The sequence below is a fragment of the Wickerhamomyces anomalus genome (genome assembly GCF_001661255.1).
Source record: "Wickerhamomyces anomalus NRRL Y-366-8 unplaced genomic scaffold WICANscaffold_1, whole genome shotgun sequence".
Taxonomy (NCBI): domain Eukaryota; kingdom Fungi; phylum Ascomycota; class Saccharomycetes; order Phaffomycetales; family Wickerhamomycetaceae; genus Hansenula; species Hansenula anomala.
This window is the reverse complement of record NW_017567110.1, coordinates 1,631,902-1,650,504: the sequence shown is the minus strand read 5'-3', so window position 1 is coordinate 1,650,504 and position 18,603 is coordinate 1,631,902. Positions and strand designations below refer to the sequence as shown.

General features: G+C 34.8%; 11 protein-coding genes across 11 annotated transcripts; 8 read left to right on the top strand and 3 right to left on the bottom strand.

The window, feature by feature from the left end:
• Positions 1 to 691: 691 nt before the first annotated feature.
• Positions 692 to 1,918, top strand: WICANDRAFT_60338 (uncharacterized protein; the record flags this gene model as incomplete). The annotated part of the gene is made up of 1 exon (XM_019182972.1): positions 692 to 1,918. One exon carries the CDS (start codon positions 692 to 694, stop codon positions 1,916 to 1,918), a length of 1,227 nt encoding a protein of 408 aa, XP_019041478.1.
• Positions 1,919 to 2,137: 219 nt separating this feature from the next.
• On the top strand, positions 2,138 to 3,514 carry WICANDRAFT_76450 (uncharacterized protein; the record flags this gene model as incomplete). The annotated part of the gene is made up of 4 exons (XM_019184387.1): positions 2,138 to 2,276; positions 2,329 to 2,623; positions 2,677 to 2,882; positions 3,405 to 3,514. The coding sequence occupies 4 exons, from the start codon at positions 2,138 to 2,140 to the stop codon at positions 3,512 to 3,514; spliced, it is 750 nt and encodes a 249-aa protein (XP_019041477.1).
• Positions 3,515 to 4,572: 1,058 nt separating this feature from the next.
• Positions 4,573 to 6,036, top strand: WICANDRAFT_14012 (uncharacterized protein; the record flags this gene model as incomplete). Its single annotated transcript, XM_019180591.1, has 1 exon — positions 4,573 to 6,036. A coding segment is annotated over one exon (1,464 nt), but the record flags the coding sequence as incomplete, so codon positions are not given.
• A 1,287-nt stretch (positions 6,037 to 7,323) lies between these two features.
• WICANDRAFT_76448 (KUP/HAK/KT family potassium transporter) lies at positions 7,324 to 9,627 on the top strand (the record flags this gene model as incomplete). The annotated part of the gene is made up of 1 exon (XM_019184386.1): positions 7,324 to 9,627. The coding sequence occupies one exon, from the start codon at positions 7,324 to 7,326 to the stop codon at positions 9,625 to 9,627; it is 2,304 nt and encodes a 767-aa protein (XP_019041475.1).
• Positions 9,628 to 9,743: 116 nt separating this feature from the next.
• On the bottom strand, positions 9,744 to 10,417 carry WICANDRAFT_76447 (uncharacterized protein; the record flags this gene model as incomplete). Its single annotated transcript, XM_019184385.1, has 3 exons — positions 9,744 to 10,220; positions 10,274 to 10,330; positions 10,388 to 10,417. 3 exons carry the CDS (start codon positions 10,415 to 10,417, stop codon positions 9,744 to 9,746), a joined length of 564 nt encoding a protein of 187 aa, XP_019041474.1.
• Positions 10,418 to 10,979: 562 nt separating this feature from the next.
• WICANDRAFT_76446 (uncharacterized protein) lies at positions 10,980 to 11,309 on the top strand (the record flags this gene model as incomplete). The annotated part of the gene is made up of 1 exon (XM_019184384.1): positions 10,980 to 11,309. One exon carries the CDS (start codon positions 10,980 to 10,982, stop codon positions 11,307 to 11,309), a length of 330 nt encoding a protein of 109 aa, XP_019041473.1.
• A 468-nt stretch (positions 11,310 to 11,777) lies between these two features.
• On the top strand, positions 11,778 to 12,643 carry WICANDRAFT_82343 (uncharacterized protein; the record flags this gene model as incomplete). Its single annotated transcript, XM_019185367.1, has 2 exons — positions 11,778 to 11,790; positions 11,949 to 12,643. 2 exons carry the CDS (start codon positions 11,778 to 11,780, stop codon positions 12,641 to 12,643), a joined length of 708 nt encoding a protein of 235 aa, XP_019041472.1.
• A 302-nt stretch (positions 12,644 to 12,945) lies between these two features.
• WICANDRAFT_76444 (uncharacterized protein) lies at positions 12,946 to 13,685 on the bottom strand (the record flags this gene model as incomplete). Its single annotated transcript, XM_019184383.1, has 5 exons — positions 12,946 to 12,956; positions 12,979 to 13,019; positions 13,047 to 13,092; positions 13,235 to 13,382; positions 13,431 to 13,685. The coding sequence occupies 5 exons, from the start codon at positions 13,683 to 13,685 to the stop codon at positions 12,946 to 12,948; spliced, it is 501 nt and encodes a 166-aa protein (XP_019041471.1).
• A 201-nt stretch (positions 13,686 to 13,886) lies between these two features.
• Positions 13,887 to 14,458, top strand: ASI2 (Asi2p; the record flags this gene model as incomplete). The annotated part of the gene is made up of 1 exon (XM_019180369.1): positions 13,887 to 14,458. The coding sequence occupies exon 1, from the start codon at positions 13,898 to 13,900 to the stop codon at positions 14,456 to 14,458; it is 561 nt and encodes a 186-aa protein (XP_019041470.1). The 5' UTR covers positions 13,887 to 13,897.
• A 220-nt stretch (positions 14,459 to 14,678) lies between these two features.
• Positions 14,679 to 16,414, top strand: WICANDRAFT_66552 (agmatinase). Its single transcript, XM_019184048.1, has one exon. The coding sequence runs from the start codon at positions 15,015 to 15,017 to the stop codon at positions 16,221 to 16,223; it is 1,209 nt and encodes a 402-aa protein (XP_019041469.1). The 5' UTR covers positions 14,679 to 15,014; the 3' UTR covers positions 16,224 to 16,414.
• On the bottom strand, positions 16,413 to 18,356 carry WICANDRAFT_76441 (uncharacterized protein; the record flags this gene model as incomplete). The annotated part of the gene is made up of 1 exon (XM_019184382.1): positions 16,413 to 18,356. The coding sequence occupies one exon, from the start codon at positions 18,354 to 18,356 to the stop codon at positions 16,413 to 16,415; it is 1,944 nt and encodes a 647-aa protein (XP_019041468.1).
• Between the last annotated feature and the right edge of the window lie 247 nt (positions 18,357 to 18,603).

Below are 18,603 nucleotides of genomic sequence, written 5' to 3'. Positions count from 1 at the left end.
GGGTGACCACTGTCTAGGGCCTGGACTGAATTTGAACAACGCAAAGGAAAGCTTTTCAATAAACCCAATCTGGAAAGTCTTGAGTCAATGTACTTTTCTGTGACAATAGACCAGTTGAATCCACATGTGAAGATAAATTGTGGACGTGATTTTGGTGATTTCAATCATTCAAAAGTCATGAAAACTCAACCATAGCCATACTCACAAGTGTAAGAACAATACATGGTAGCACTCTAGTGCAATTTGATGGTCAATCTCAAAGTAATCCATACATCATCACCTTTAATTCCAACCATGGCTTGAAACCACCATCTCCAAATTGTGTTCAACATGTTCAGCAACATGAGAAGATCTGAAAAACCAAAAATTGCTTGGAACAATAAAAAACACCTGAATATAATTACGACGCGCTGATTGAAGACAGCATACACGCTCTACCAACGCCTTTGCAGCTACGTGTTTCCAAATGAAGTGTACAAGTCTGCTCTCAAGTTTCTTTTAATTGGTCCACAATTTGAGCCGTTCATGCTGGGCTAATTAGGTGGAAACTGTAAAAGGGGTCTTCAAGAAAGCGGTCAAGCCAAAAAAAAATCATCGACATCATCAACGGGTATATAAACGTTTCAAGATCGTTTAGATAAGTGTTTTTTCCATTCAAGTTCAACAAGTTACAGCCAACACCATCGCCATAATGACTATTGCTGGTAAAAGAGTCTTGTTTGTTGGTGGATCCTTTGGTGGATTAGCCTCTATGAAATATTTCATCAAGCAATTTTTAGAAACAAAAGCTACTACTAATATAGAACTTTTCTTATTAGAACCAAGAGCTGGATTCATTAATGTTTTAGGTATCCCATTAGCTATTGTTAGTCCAAAATTCGCAGCTGAATCTTACTTAAACGTTGAAGGTTTCAATTTCAAATTCTCAAAAGTGGAATCAAATGATGCTATATTGACTGAAAAAATCTTGAATGCAAAACCAAATCAAGAGTTCCCTGATAATCTAAAGCTAACTTATATCCAAGGTAAATGTGTTTCATTCATTGATAATCACAACATCAATTATCAACTAACTGATGGTGAAGATATCAGACAGTTATCATTTGATTATTGTGTTTTTTCAACTGGAAGAAAAAGAGCATGGCCTTTTGATCCTTTAGGTTACACTCAGGAACAATTTGTTAAAGAAATGGGCGATACTCAAGAAAAAATTGAAAAAGCCAAAACTATCTCAGTTATTGGTGCAGGTGCCCTTGGTATTGAAATTGCAGGTGAGCTTAAAGAAGAATATCCTGACAAAAAAATTATCTTGATTCATCCACATCCTTTTATACCTCCTGAAACTTATGCTGCAAAGACTTTTAAAGAGGGTACAGAGAAACAAGTTAGAAATTTGGGGATTGATTTACAATTAAATACAAGAATTGCCAAAGAAGAAGATAATGGTGATTTGTTAACTACAAAAGGTGATATGATTAAATCGGAATTGAACTTCTGGTGTAATTTCCACACAAACAATATTCAACCACTATTACCATATTTCCAAGACTCGGTTGTGGATAAAAAAGGTGAAGTTATTGTGGACGAAAAAATGTTAATCAAAGGCTCTACTAATGTCTTTGCAATCGGTGATATTATCAATTTACCAATCATCAAGACTGCAGGTGGTGCTTACCGTCAAGGTGAAGTCGCATCGGGTACTATATTCAACATCTTGGTTAAAGGTGAAGAAAAATATGAACAGATTGATTTAAAGACATGGCCACACGCAATGACTGTTGTTGTTGGAAGAGGTAAATCCATTACACAGTATAATGCTGATGGAGATGGAGAAGTTCAACTTGATAACCAAGAGGTTTTAGATTTCTATCAAGATTATTGTAACACCAGAACAAGGACTCTAATGAATCTTGATTAAGGTGTATTATACAATAGAATGGATGACGTTTTGTTGATTTCTTTTTTGGCCTTATTGTGTAGAAGAAGCGCAAACAAAGTTTAGTTCTGACATAATCACTGACAGATTCAAGTCACAAACTGAAATCTGGAGAATCTGACACCTTCAAAACAGAAAGCCATTAGGCATTTAATTGTTTTATTCTATTGTATTAAGGTGTTGATGGGATAAAGTGCCAGAATGCACAGATACAACGAGTCAGTGTTGCACAAGTGGACCAATAACGCAGAGCGGGAGTTGTACTTGAACGGGAACAACCACGACCTCAACGACTCTCGTTTGTTTGACTACAACGAAGAGCTGAATAATGCGGTAGAAGGTGAGTAATAACAGGATTTGAAATCATAAGGGTGTACTAATAATCTTGATAGAATCATGGATTGATTTAGAAAAGTTTAACGCGTCAAGACGACAGGACAGGGTCAATGAAGGTGAAGAAGACGAAGAGGACGATGATGATGATAGTAGGACTTTAAGATTAAATAGTGAAGAGAGCGGCAACGAAGATGAATACGTTAAAAACCCGAATAGAAGAATCAACTTTGAGCTGAATGATGCTATGGGTACAGATATCAAGTCCAAAAGAAGTTTTTGTGATGGATATGACTTGAATACTTCATTAACAACTATCTTGTCGAGAGAAAAACAACATTCAACTGAAAATAGGTGAGTAAGCTTTCAAATTGTTAATAACGTGTGAATTCTAATTTTTTAAATAGCAAAATCATGTTTATGGATGTTTCAAATTCTTCATCAATGTTATCTAATGTTTCAGGCTCAGAATTATCATTTAAAGCTTCCACAAAGAAACGGAAAATCAAATCATCAACATCACAATCAAACTCAGGAGACTATGCCAATAGTATAGTTTTCATAAGTATCATTGCGAGCTTGAGTTTTAGTGCTGGATATGCTTTAGGTCAAAGTAGAAAGAACTAGATCACTAATCATCATCATTATTCAGAACTGCTTCATCATCATTTTTTTATAAAGAGCGGCTAAAGGGCTTTATTAGCTATGAGTTAGTGCTTATAGTGCTAATGCATTTAACAAGGTGGTTTTATGGACAAGAAGGCTTACATTGAGCTTACAATTGGGTGTTGCAATTGGTTTTTATGGGGGATTTGATTTGTTATATGGGTTTGGTTTCTAATATCTAGTATTGATTACTATTGTTTTATTATGTGGGTCTAAGGTTATGGAGATATTATATATACATATATGCTAATGTTTGGATACTTGTAGTACTGGTCGCCAGTTTCTGTATAATTAAGCCCAAACTGGACCTGTCAACGGCGGTATTAGTGAGGTACATACTGATTTTACCAGCACAAATGATTGAGTAACTTCTCTTACCGTGAATCAAAGCAGGTTAGTAAAAGCGACACAAGATCAGATGGACTTTTACAGGCTTCATGCTATAGATGTATATGATGGATTTCAACAGAGTCCGAAGAAGTTATTATTGTCAAGCCCATCACCAAACTAAAGCCGCGCTCTGCTAGATTCAACGGTCAGGACTCAGGAACCAACTGGGAATCCGCCACAAGATCATAAATGAATGAAATAAAAAATGGAAATGTTTAATCCATCAGGCTAATCTTTTCTTTTGAAATACTAGGGCTTCAACTCAACTCTACACCGTATTCCTATCTTCCTACCTGGCAAACGGCGGTGCTAGACGCTAGAAGCCCTACTCGGACACGTTCCCACACCACGCAAAAGCCATAGATCGCCCTGCTCAAACGTAACGAATTCCTGATTCCCAATTTCTTTTGATCTGATTGGTTCATATTGTTCCTTTAATTTCACAGCGTTCTACAAAATACTCAAGAATTGCATTTCTTAACTATGCGCGATTTTGAAAGCTGTTGAAAATTGTCAAAACGAAAAAAAATTTTGTTAGACGTTAGACGTCATAAAGGAAAACAAACCAAAAATTTGTTATCTGAGCGGCTTATGGATATGAATATGGTGGTACATGTCGTGAGAAAGACGCTTTTTTAGACTGGCTTCAATGAGGTATCTGACTAGCTTAATCTAGCTATCCAATGGCGTTCTTTCTGTGAGTTTTGGTGGTCTTTTCGTGGTGTTTTGATTGGTGGTTCTCCAAATTACCTATGGTATATTCAGGCCCTGTTGAGGAATTGGGCTATGGAAGAACCTGTGATAACCAAAAGAAAATGGGCATTTCGAATCAGTTGATTAACGTACTCATTTTGAAAGTTACTTTAGCTTATGCACAAAATATTTTTCCCACTTCACCACCCAAACAGGTTAATTTAATCGTTTAATGGATCAGGTATAAATACACAAACACTGGTCCACTTTTTACGCCTGGTAATGGATCCAACTAATCTGTGATTTCCATTCAAGAAAAGAAGCTGTCCACCCCTACTTCATTTACAAAGTGTTATTTTCAAAGGGTATATATGCCTCAACCACCTAATAAGGAAGACAACTTGTCTATTGCACCTGTTGATACTGAATCTCAATCTCAAGAGGTCCATGATCAAAATGGTAAAAAAATTGCATTTCAAGTGAAGAATGGAGAAAGATCCAAGACTTCAAGATCTGGTTTAAATTTGAAAAGAGCAGCAAGTGTCGAAGCTAGTGAATTTGGATCTGAAAAAAACAAGTTTGATGCTAAAACTACTTTGTTCATGGCTTTTAGCTCTTTAGGTTCCATTTATGGGGATATTGGTACATCACCATTATATACATTGGCTACTATTTTCAGTGATGCTAAAACTGTGGATGAATCTGAAGTTCTTGGTGGTGTTTCGTGTGTCTTTTGGTTATTCACAATTGTTGTGATTCTCAAATATATCTCTGTTGTTCTAATTTGGGGGCCTTATAAAGGTGAAGGTGGTCAAATTGCAATTTATACAAAGATTGCAACTGCTTTAAGTATTGGACCTGGTGCACAAAATCAAGAAGTTCAAGGTGACCATATCTCAGACACGGAATTTTTATTATCAAGAACAAGAACTTCAGAATCTTATTATCAACAATCAAAGTTCATCTCAAAATATCTATCGAAATTTATTTTATTCTTATGTTTCTTTGGTTGCAGTCTTGTTATATCTGATGGATTATTGACACCAACTACTTCAGTCTTGTCTGCTGTAGAAGGTATAAAAGTTCAAGCACCAAGTATTCACAGTGCAGTGCTTCCAATCTCATGTGTTGTGTTGGTTTTCTTGTTTGCTATTCAAAGATTTGGATCAGGGAAAGTTTCATTAGTGTTTGCCCCAATTATTGCCATTTGGTTGGCATTATTAGCTGGTACTGGTGTCTATAATATCACTTTACATCCAGCTATTTTGAAGGCTTTCAGCCCTGTCATCGCAGTGAAGTATCTAGTTAAAAGAGGTGGGATCAACGTTTTAGGTTCTGTCATGCTTTGTATCACAGGTACAGAAGCAATGTTTGCAGATATTGGTCATTTCGGTAGATTACCCGTTCAACTGACATTGGTTTCATACGTTTACCCATGTTTGATGATGGCATATTTTGGTCAAGGAGCTTATTTGATTAAGAATCCACATATGGCATCTACTGTTTTCTATGCCTCAATTCCTGGTGGGAAAGGTTTGTTTTGGGTTGTTTTTGTTTTGGCTATTGCTGCTACAATTATAGCTTCACAAGCTTTGATCTTGGGTGTTTTCAGTATTTTGAGACAATTGATTCAAATTGATTGTTTCCCAAATTTTAAAATTGTACATTCTTCAAAATCTCATTATGGACAAGTCTATATACCTACAATTAATTTCTTATTAATGATTGGTGTGATATTGACAACTGTTGGATATGGGAAAAGTGCAAAAGTTTCAGCTGCTTATGGTTTAGGTGTGTCATTAGATTTCTTGGTGACCACTATTTTGATCACAATTGCCATGATTTATGTTTACAAGTTTCATTTTATTGTTCCATTATGTTTCTTCTTAGCCTTTGGTACTGTTGATATGTTACTCATCATTTCAAACATGAAAAAAATTGTTCACGGAGCTTGGTTCCCATTAGTTATGTGCATTCTGTTTACTGCATTCATTTTGTTTTGGTATTGGGGTAGATCGGCCATTAAAGAGAACTTTGAACATCCAGTTTTGCTTGAAGGTAGATACAATGACAATGAAGATGAATCAAATAAAAGAAATTATGAAACTATCACATTCATTTATACCAAAAATATCAACATCACACCTGATTTTATCATTAATTCAATGGATTCGATAATGATCTTTGTGAATATTAGTGTCAAAGCTGTTCCATATTTAGGTCCCTTCTATGATGATATTAACATCATAAGGGTTGCACCAGGGATTTACAAAGCATCAGTTAATTTTGGGTTCATGGATGAATTAGTGGTTGATACTGTTGTTCTGGAAAAGCTGATAAGAGAGTTAAATGAAGAAGATATTTCTGGACTGTCCCAATTGGATGATGTTGATATTGTTCATATCATTGAAAGTGAGAAAGTTCGTGCAAAGAGAAACTTTTATTTCTATGCTGGTGATTCCAATACCATAATGGGCAGGATTATGGGGAAATGGTATGGGCTCTGTAATGTCATTAGAAAGTATGTTATTGAGTACGTGTTTTCAACTATTCATGATTTATTCAATAGTAATGATATCTTGGATAATGAGTTGGTATTGGGTGAAGGTGAGATAGATGTGATTTATTTGGGGTCTATCGTTAGGATTTGATTCATGTGTGTGTATAGAGGTTATTTATAAATGTTTAAACCATGTATCATATATCTGTATACGCTTTCTATCAGAAACTAGCTAGTTTAGGCCCTGCGTCTTCGAATTATTTGGAGAAACCGCCCCCTGATCGCCTCTGGAGAATGCCCTGGTTTCATAATCCCTCTCGAGCGTTCCTATTGGCCCATTTTGGTGCAATTTGTGCCATCATTTTCACAGTGTTCTACAAAATACTGAAGAACTCATCTTGTTAACTATGCGCGATTTTCTTGTTGATGAAAACCAATTTCAAAATCTTCAACTTTCTAGACGTCATTGGTAAACATCAACAAATAGACCCAAAGAGATGAGACCATGATGCCAATTGTTGAGGAATAGAACCCGTATGGAAATCATGTGGTTGTAAAATCTAGTTATTCAATGGAGAGGTGATTGCCCAATCCTGTTTAGGCTGGAAGACTGTGACGGCGCTGCTCAAATGAATCTTTAAACAGACATCCTTCAAGGGCCTTTATCGGTGGACAAACCTTGTGTTAGTTTCCATATCAGGTTAATTTCATTGATTTTACTATATGCTGCAATTCACCACGGAAGTATAAATACCAAAATTTATCTCTGATCCTGACCAAGTGCTTCAATATTTCAATACCAATAATGTTGTCACCAACAGAAGGAAAAATAAAAATACCAGATTCCCCTAGACTCAAGTGCGCTGATTCTCCACTAGGTACTCCATTAGAGGAATCAAGAATCAGCTTTCAATTAGATGCTACAATTGCTGGTTGTTCGAGAGCTGCAAAGATTGATCATGCTTTAAGAAGGCCAATCAGTAAGGATTTCAATAACTTCACGCCATTTGAAACAAACCATGAACCAAGAGACATCGGAAGTATTCTTGTTATGGGTTTCAGCTCTTTAGGGTCGATCTATGGTGATATTGGCACATCACCGTTATACACACTTGCAGCAGTTTTTCATGGTTCAGATAACTTACAGAAAACTGACATTGTTGGTGGAATTTCATGCGTTATATGGCTATTCACGTTTATTGTGGTGCTCAAATATGTGTTCATTGTCATGGTTTATGGTCCAAATAACGGTGAGGGTGGTCAAATTGCCATTTATACCAAAATAGCTAATGCCTTGAGTATTGGGCCTTATTCTGATGATGATGTGGATCCGGATCACATATCTGATACTGATTTTTTGTTATCAAGAACAAGAACTTCAGAATCCTATTACGGTCAGCAATATTTTGTCTCGGAATACTTATCAAAGTTTATCTTATTCCTATGTTTTCTTGGATGCAGTTTAGTTATTGCGGATGGGCTTTTAACACCAACAACTTCTGTCTTGAGTGCTGTTGAAGGCATTGAAATCATAGCTCCAGGAATTGCCCATATGGTTGTTCCAATAAGCTGTGGCATTTTAGTGATCTTGTTCTTCATTCAAAGATATGGAGCTGATAATATTTCGATCGTGTTTGCGCCTATAATTTTTGTTTGGTTATTGTTATTGGGTGGTATTGGTATTTATAACATTACATTAAACTTTTCCATTTTGGAGGCTTTGAATCCACTGGCAGGTTTTGAATATTTGAAAACAAGAGGTGCATTGAATGTTTTTGGTTCGGTAATGTTATGCGTCACTGGCACAGAAGCCATGTTTGCTGACATTGGTCATTTTGGTAGGTTCCCAATTCAGATAACTTTGGTAGCTTTTGTTTATCCAAGCTTGATGCTAGCTTATCTTGGACAGGGTGCATATTTGCTAAATAATTCAACTAACTTGGCTAATGTCTTCTATGCTTCTATTCCTAGTGATGAGAAATTATATTGGCTTGTTTTCATTTTGGCTATTTTCGCTACTGTTATTGCATCTCAGGCATTAATTCTAGGAGTTTTCAGTATATTGAGACAATTGATTCAAATAGATTGTTTCCCAAATTTCAAAATCATTCATTCCTCGAAAAATCATTTTGGACAAGTTTACATTCCAACTATCAATTTTTTGTTGATGGTTGGCGTTATAGGAACAACACTGGGATTTGGATCAAGCTCAAAAGTTGCTTCGGTTTATGGCTTGGGGGTCTCATTGGATTTCTTAGTCACTACAATATTGATTACAATATCGATGATTTATGTTTATAATTTCCATTTCATTATACCATTGTTATTCTCCTTAACTTTTGGTGGTTTGGACTTATTGCTAATTGCGTCAAATTCCAAGAAGATCATTCATGGTGCCTGGTTTTCATTATTGCTGGCTATTGTATTCACTACTTTCATTACATTTTGGTATTGGGGAAGATTTAACGTCAAGGAAAATTTTGAACATCCAATATTATTAGAGAATAGACTATTCGAGGAATTGGATTATGATGAGAGGCCTATTATTCGAAAACAATTTTCGGCAATCACGTTTGTCTATACTAAAAATGTCAATATCACTCCAGACTTTATGATCAGTTCTTTAAACTCCATCATGGTCTTTGTGCATATCAACGTGAAGTCCATTCCTTATTCGGGGCCATTCTATGACAATGTTGTTATGGAAAGAATTTCACCAGGGTTTTATAAAGCCACAATCAATTTTGGATTCATGGATGAACTAATTGTGGACAGTGCTGTATTGGAAAGGTTGATAAGTGAAATCTCCCCTGCCGATTTGAAAGTCATCTCAAAATTGGTTGATGCTGACGTTATTCATATTATTGAAAGTGAAAAGGTGCGTGCTAAAAAAAACTATTTCTTCTATGCAGGTGATTGCACCACAACTGTCGGTGTTCTTATGACTAGGTGGTATGGATTTTTGAATGGTATCAGAAAGTATTTGATTGAATATTTATTTGCTACAATTCATGATTTATTCAACAGTAATGATATATTGGATAATGAATTGATTTTGGGTGAAGGTGAAGTTGATGTGGTTTATCTAGGGTCTATAGTTCGTATCTAAGTCGCCTACATAACGAACTGAATTCTTATGCTGTAGTATATTGATCAATAAATAGAGGTATAAATAAATAATAAATAAGTTTAATAATAAATAAATAAATATGGGGCCTTCCAACCCTAATAATAATTAAAGATTCTGCAAGGATAGTTCTCAGGATACATTCCATGATCTCCTTTAACTATGCGAACTTGTGACTTTTTGGACAAGTTTAAGGAAGGTGCAACCACAACACCATATTGACCTAATATTTGTTTTTGGATGATTTGGTCATCTGCAGCTTTCAATGATGAAGACAAGTATATTTTAGCTTCTGGTTCTTTGAAAACTTGTAATTCTTTTTCTCCAGTATTACCTATTGAGATTCTTGGATCAGTAGATGTACCCAACTTCAATAGACCGGAAACTCTAGTTTGGTCAAATGCTGATATTTTTGGATAATTTCTTCTAGCATCTCTCTTGAAATAGGTATTGCCTTGAATGTCACCAGCTGGTAATGAGTATGGGTCTTCATAGTATTTACCCTTTGGTTGAGAACCTGGAGCTGGAACTCTGTATAACGGAACAACAGGGTTACCAGAGGAACGATTTGGAACCTTGAGCAAATGTTAGTTTCTCAATGTTCTTTATACAGAGATAGAACACTTACCAAAGTTAAAACTTGTCTAATCTTTTCCCATATCCCCTTGGATCCTTGGGTATATTTCTATCAAAAGGTCAGTAATAAACTCAAAAAAAAAAAGAAAATCAAGTTGGTACGCACTTTATAGACTGGAACAGGACCACCTGACATGACTGACTTTGATCTATCTTGTGTGGTGTCTAAAACGTTGATGTTTACTATGGTTCTTACTGAAGCTTCAAGGCGTATCCTTATTTTCACCAAAAAACTCAAAAACTCGATTGGTCGAGACAGCAGAATTTTTTGTACTGGAGAAACGACAGACGTACTTAATTATGGATTGGGCTTAGCAAACGAGGTGAATTTTTTGAGCTTTGAAGTCATTTAAATTGAATTAAAACTTCAAATCGAAAAGAAATTGGATTTCATTTGAATCCAAGTGATTCTTCAGTCACAAATGTCGCTGTTCATGTGATTTCGAGATTGATTTCAGTTACGCGAATTTTGGTTTTTGTCGTTTGCGATGTACAAAAAAAAGAACAACAATAAATTTCAACACAGGACCCTTTACTCTATCTATCACAAGGAATAACTCTACCTATAGTGCTTATTATCGTGGCTAGCTGAATCTTTGTCATTTACTTCTCATACTTTTCTGGTTTTTGCTCCAAAGAGGCCACCTCAAATCAAGTTTTTATTTGCACATCAAACGAATCCAGCATCAATTGACATTATGACTGATATTGCCAACTTCAAACAATCCACGATATCCAAACCATCCATAAGTGTACAGACGTTTTATAATGAATATAAATGGGTGATAAACTCGTTGTTAGTGCTGATAGGGTTTAGGATACTGAGTTCAAGTGATCAAATAAGCTCATTATCATACAAGTTTAAGAGTGTTTTGCTTTTTATCAAAGGACTACTGGCAAACAGCCAGCAAGAAACAAATAGAAGAATCTTTGAGGATCTAAGGTTTGAATATGACATGGATTTTGACAAGATGCCCATGGCCTTCGTTGGTGTTGGAATGCTGATATTTGTGATTCTGTTAACATGAACTGAAACACCAAGAAGCAAAAAAGACATGATGTTACAAGAATGATAGATTATTTCAATTCTCAAGCACATCACAGAAATCTAACAAGTCAGATGACCACTCTCACAAGACTATTGAAACCAAACGAACATATATTTATTGATTCATTAAAGCGATTGCATGATTATCCAAGCACTTGTGACTTTATATTGGAAGACATTCACAGAAGCAATATTCAATAGAGTTACGAAATACAATAACGAATCCACCACTCTGATGGCTATTTGATATTGTAGTAAATCATTTTAAATCGGCTAAATGAACTCTAACACTATGTGCATCTCGGAGAATTAGTAAACTTAATCTAAATGAATGAATCAATACAAACAAGAAGCTCACTAATTTGGTCAAGAACTGAAGAACTGAACATAACAATCAATTCATACGAGTCTTTATTCATTCGCTTCCTTCACAATAAAGAGAGCCGCAATGGACATTACCGGTCGGAACCAAATACGTTTACGTTGCCGAATAAATTTCACAAATCTTCATTTTTTTGCTTTTAGATTTTAGATCAAAATCTTTTCAGACTCCAAATCTCTTCAGTTCATTTATCACACGTTATTTGATTATTAGATTCCATAGAAATGAGTGGCTCAGTTAGAAGTACAAAGCTTTATAGATGGGATTCATCTGTTTATTTCCTCTTCAATTTACTAGGTTTAGTCGTTACTGTTACTGCATGTACAGCCATCTTTAAGGTAATTTTACCAAACGAACTAGCTTCTGCTGGTCACATTCAATTTTTAACCAATCTATCACTACTATTCACAATATTCACCATTCTCTCAAATATTTTGACCATTCTGGTGCCTTCTTCTTTAGTCAACTATGTCAACATTTATATGAATGCTATTTCAATCATTTTGGAAACTTTAGTTGCTTTAATCTATTGGAGTTTGAGGATTTTCTTCATTCACTTGATTGTTCCAAAGGGTGTCACAAAGGAAAACTTCATCCCTGTTCATACTGATGTTGCGGTTCATCTTTTCCCTATCACATTCTTGTCATTAGATTATTATTTCATCAAATATCAAAACTTTAACATACCAACAATCAATGTGCTTTTGATAGTTACTGCATTAACTTCAGCTTATTGGTTCCTATTGGAATATTTGATTGTCCCACCAGCATCATATCCATACCCATTTTTGAATGTTGCTACACAAGAAAGATTGGTTATTTTTGCTTTTGTCGCTTTGGCAGGATTCGTCTTCTACCATGCTTTTAACTCGTTGCACAAGCCTATTAGATCTTTGATTTATAAAGCTGAAGGCAAAGCTAAATCAGCTTGAATATGTTCCCAATAAATATACAGTCTACCATATTGCTAATGCTTTTCTCTTTGTAGCCCTTTAATCTATGATATATTCAAGGTCCACGTTTACGATTCCTACAAAATAGAGACTCGAATACTCTCGGTGGTCCAACACTATTGATTCATCAGGTTTATATTTACGGTAATAATAACTTGCAAACGGCTTCTTACAAGTTTTATTATCCTGTAGCGCTTCATCTTCAGCCAAAATGTATTGTAATGCCTCTTGGAAATACTCTGGTTTGGAGCTGGATCATTTGCCCGTACGCCTCGTGCTAGCTATTCTTTAACTATTATTACAGCATAACATACCAATAGTGGTTTCAGTAAAGACCTTTTCAATTTTTGGATACCTACTTTATGATATCTTGGTTTCATACAGCTCTTCAACTATGTTTGAGGAAGTCAAACACATAACCATGTATGCTAAAACCAACCACCACAAAACTTATTATGAGTGCCAAATTAGGAAGAATATCGGATGGTATGAACCAAAGATATGTAGAGCTTATCACTTTGCAAACATGTTAGATTTCAATTCTTGAAAAACACAATGAGTTATACTTACATATTTTTGCTTCAACATTGTGCTCAGAGTTCATAAACTGTTGATCCTTGGAATAGCAATCATATTTGGTTTCCAAGTATAAGAATAAGCCAGATTCATTGTGCTCATTGAGAGTTTCAAAATCAAAATGAACAACGTTAATTGGATCCTTTAAACGTTAATAATACTGCATTTAATAAATTCCGTTGCTACTTACCAGTGCACTCCATGAAAATCTAGCATTATATATATCACCAGGGTTACCACCAGAGATCTTGAACCATTTATAAGAATGATTTTGTGAGTTTGGTGAAGGAACAGTAAATTTTACTTTGTTCACTTCATCTATGGTGATTTGTTCATAAGATTGTTTCGATTCCAATTGGACATTAGGAAGCTTGACGTAAAACGCTTCAGTATTTGCTAGCACATTGATCACAAAGCAGCACAGTGCCACATATACAGCCTTCATTGATAACTCTTTAAGTCTAGGTAATCTTCAAGTATTAATTTTGGCTGAATCGAAACTTCACCAAAAGATAATTCGCGAAAAATCTCAAAATCGCGAATTTTTGCGTGGCCCGCTCCAATTCCTTCCCCTGATTAGAATCACGATTTTCAGAATTAACATCATGAAGATTTTAAAGAAAGACAACCATCATTTACGAAAAGTGAATTACTATAATGTCTTTTTTTGACTTCAGATCACGGAACAACAATCCAGTACAAGACGATGCGGATGAGCAAGTTGCAAGTTTCATACAGACTTTCCTAAACGCAGAGGAACCAATGACTCGTGATGAGATTTTACGTGAGCGAGAATTACATCTCAATGAAAATAGTCGCTTCAGTTTCTTTAAAAACTTTATAGATATCATTGGTTTTGGCTTATTTCCGGTATTGCTAGCTAGGATAATCAAAAATTTGTTATCAGCTGTTACATTTTCATCAGATATCATTCAAGATATATTTGAGTATTACTATTCAACCTCTTATGCTAAAGATAATTTAATTTTGAAATTTAGCCAAATAATCATGTATGAATTGGGTAAAGATGAAATATCAAGATATGTTAAATTGATCACTATATTTGTTTACGTTGGATATTCAGTTTTGGTTTCAAGTTATATGATTTTCACATTTGTGTTTTACTTCTTATGTTTGGTTCTGACAACCACTAGAAGATGGAGTGAAATTGACAAGTTTTTAATAACTGTTTTCAGAAATTCAAGTGGTGTCTTCTAACTGATGATTTTTCCAGATATATATTGTTCACTGCTATAAATAACGTCGCACTGTGAGTTAAATGGAATTCCTCATTTGCTATGAATCTTGACGGGCTCAGAACATCTCAATCAGGCACAACCTATTGCGAGTATTCCAACAATGTCAAGTTCTGGGAAGTCTTTCCTTCTCCATTCATTTATGAATCTATGATTTCAAAAGAGACACTACAATATCCTCTAATTTATCCTGAAAGTGTCAGCGAGTGGACAACTAGATAATGAGCATACTTCATCCACATGGATTGTATATGGAAACGTAATTATACAAATGTGCCTATGAGATTTGACCAACTATGTAAGGTTGAAAACCGTTTGTTCATGACGCATACTATAATTCCGCGAATGGGTTTTGCGCGGAATCTCTCTCTATTATGGTCGTCCCAAAGCAGTACAAGAATTCCGCTCCGGAATTTTTTTTATATGGGTTGATAAATACTAGACAATTTCCTCAAGACAAAGTCTTTTCAATTCCAACTTATGATCTTATTGCAATTATCCTTCTCATCTGAAGCATCATGAAGTTATCAAATTTGGTATTGCTAGCAATTGCTACCATAGTCACAGCTCATAAACAAGAACATCATCAACAAGAACCAGAATCATTTATTAGTGAAGAAGATGCTACATTAGAACAACTTTGGGGTCAGGATTGGCCATATTCAGGTATAAACACATTTGCTCATTTACCTCATACGAAATGTCTTCTTGATCCAAATGAAACTTTTGATATTGCTGTCGTTGGAATGCCATTTGATACTGCAGTAACTTATAGAAGTGGTGCTAGATTTGGTCCAAGAGCCCTAAGAGCAGCTTCACAAAGACAAAATTCATTGAGAGGTTACAATTTCAGAGCTGATATCAATCCTTATGATAATTGGGCGAAAGTTATTGATTGTGGTGATATTCCAATCAGCCCAATGGATAATGGACTTGCCTTGAAACAAATGACAAAAGGTTATGAAAATTTATTGAATCATAAGACAGCTGGTGAAGAGGCATATCCAAAATTGATAATGCTTGGTGGTGATCATTCGATTATATTACCAGGTTTAAGAAATTTATACAAGAAATATGGTGAGATTAGTGTTATTCATTTTGATGCACATCTTGATACTTGGTCACCAAAGAAGTACCCATCATTCTGGCATTCAGATCAAAGTAAATTCACTCATGGTTCAATGTTGTGGATGGCTTATGAAGAAGGTTTATTGAAACATAAGAGCAATGTTCATGTTGGGTTAAGATCAAGATTAACAAATATTGAAGATTATGAAGATGACGATGCTCAAGGCTTTTATAGAATCCATGCAGATGATATCATGGAGGAAGGTTTAAACCGCATTGCTGAACAAATCATTGAAAGAGTGCCAAAAGATGGTCCAGTTTATATCAGTGTTGATATTGATGTTATAGATCCAGGTTTAGCACCAGGTACAGGTACTCCTGAAGTTGGAGGATTCTTGACAAGAGAATTGATTTATTTGATCAGAAAATTGGAGAATTTGAATGTTGTTGGTGCTGATTTAGTTGAAGTTAGTCCAGCTTTCGATCATGCTGAGATCACTGCATTAGCAGGTTCACAAATTGTTTATGAATTAATTACAAATATGGTTAAAAAAGGGCCATTGAGTTTTAAAGATACAGTCAAGGATGCGAGGATTATCCAAAAGATTGAGCAATATGGTCAAGGAATACTTAACCAAGTGGATGATATGATGCATTAAAAAAAACAAAAAAAACTTGTATACTATCTAATGACAAAACATGACAAATATTGAACATTTTATAAAGTTGCTCTTAGATTTCACATAACAAATGCTTGATGGAAGCTCCCCACATAATTAGTGTTTTTGATGAATTGTAATCTTTTCTGATTTCAACGTTATAAAACCTTCAAAAAATCAAGGAGCTGACTAAAACTTAAAACGTCTATACCTATTTTTCTCCTTGAATAATTTTACAATAGCATCAGTATTCTTTTCTGGAAAACATCTCACATGAAATGCAGTCAATTGATGAGGAAATAAAAACATTTCCTCATTCAGTTTCAACTCTATCAAAACATCACTTTGAATCAATACAGATTTCAGATTCTTCAACTGTTCTAAATCAATATACAGTGGACCGTCAATCTTGACATCTTCTAATAAAGGAAACTCATTCAAATCAATAGACCTCAATGCTGGAAATGTGATATCAATCTTCTTCAAATTCGGTGCATATAAATTCTGGAACCCAAACCCAGGTCTAATAGATTCATCCATATCTGAAGACATACGAAATCTTTGTAAATTGGGTAAAGAACAATTTTTAAACCCAAGTCTAGGATCATTACGATCCATAGGTGAATATGTCAAGGGGTTCCTACTCCCATTGTTAAAAATTACACCTTTCAATTCTAAATTTTTCAAATTGTTAAAAGTTTCCACCATTCTTTTAAAATTTCTAAATGATAAATTAGCATGAGCTATTCTTAGTGTTTCCAAACTTGGTGCTTGAACTTCTGGAACTGATACAAATTTTGAGCAATCTGGGAAATATAGACTTTTCAACTTGGGAAATTCCAATCGGTTTAAATTTGTAACTAAAGCTGGTTTTTTGGTCTCCAATTTGATGAAAAAAGTCAACCCTTCAACGGTATATAAGTTTATTGATTCAAACCAATCCTCTGCATCAAATGTTTCAAAAGCACCTTGTTGGATATAAATTTCAATTGATTTAGCTTTCAAATTGTCATTACATGATCTTTCCAGCCCAACTTTCCCATTAGTTATTCTAAATCTATCAATTATAGGGATATTATCTGTAAAATTTTGATCAATCTCCATCACACCATTTGCAAATGAAAAAACTTCTATATTTGGAGCATTTATTTTCCCCAACTTCACCCTTCTTACAAAGCCTAAATGTTCGTATTTTAAAGACATTTCGAAAACTTCAAGTTGTGGAGCATCAATATTTTGAATTTCGAAAATTTGATCAACAATCAACTCCCTAACATTGGGCATAAAGATGTTTTCAAGCTTGGTTATACTTAACCCACCAGCTGTTGTGAGTCTATAGTTTCTATGGTGTGTTTCTATTGATAAATCACTAGTTTTATAACCGAAAACCAAATCCTTTATAACTATTCTTTGATCAAGAGATTCCATATATAACCTCTTTAAAGGTGAACTTGTGAAATCGACACAGCTAAGAATATCCTCTGCACCATCATCAATCAACGAGAGTTCTTGTAATTTGGGGAATTGAACTTCCCAATCAAGAATATTATCCACCAATGTACAATTTAAAAATTTGATTTGAAGAGCATCAGGGAATTCAAGAAGTTTGAAATCAAGGTCTTGATACAATAACTCCACCTCCGTTATATTTTTAAAAGTTATTCTTTGTAATAATGGCCAATTAACAACTTTTGCATAAACTTGTTGGAAAAACTCAGCAACTAATTTGTATTCAAGAGGATGATATGATAAAGAACTTAAACCAGATGCGAGTGTTAGGATTTTAAAATTTCTATAATCTTGCTCCACATGTAATCTTGCCACGCCATGAAAGAATTTATAAATTGGGAGACAATAATGAGTTATCCAAGATGTTGAATTTAGAGGATTAAACCTTTTAGATTCATAAATGATTGATAATGGGATTGAATGGAAATAATCATGGAATTTTGATTTTGAATAAACAACTATATCCATATGCACTTTGAGTTTATTCCGCAATTCTTTAATTTGGAATAATGATTGAGTTGTTGTAAGATCTAATTCATGTAAAATTTTGACTAAAAGTTCATTTGGAAGGTGTGTAATATCAACAGGTTTTGCAGGCAATTTGGCAGCCTGTGAGCCATCCATTTTGGTGAGGGAAGGAACTTGACTTTTCTAAACCCATTGTTGGCATTATGGATCAATCATGGATTAATATATATGATATTGTTTATGATTATTCTCGTTGATAAGAGCTCTATGAAGAGATGAATTAAACTGCTCGCCGACTGATTTCCTGGACATTTCATTGAATCAGCGAAGAAAAGGCAAGGGTATTTATCCAGATTTAACTAATCAAGTTTGTGGTATAAAAACATCTCATGAGATGAAATGT

Excerpts from the sequence above, each read along its gene's own strand:
- WICANDRAFT_66552 (XM_019184048.1), top strand. The coding sequence starts at position 15,015 with ATGAAGTTATCAAATTTGGTATTGCTAGCAATTGCTACCATAGTCACA.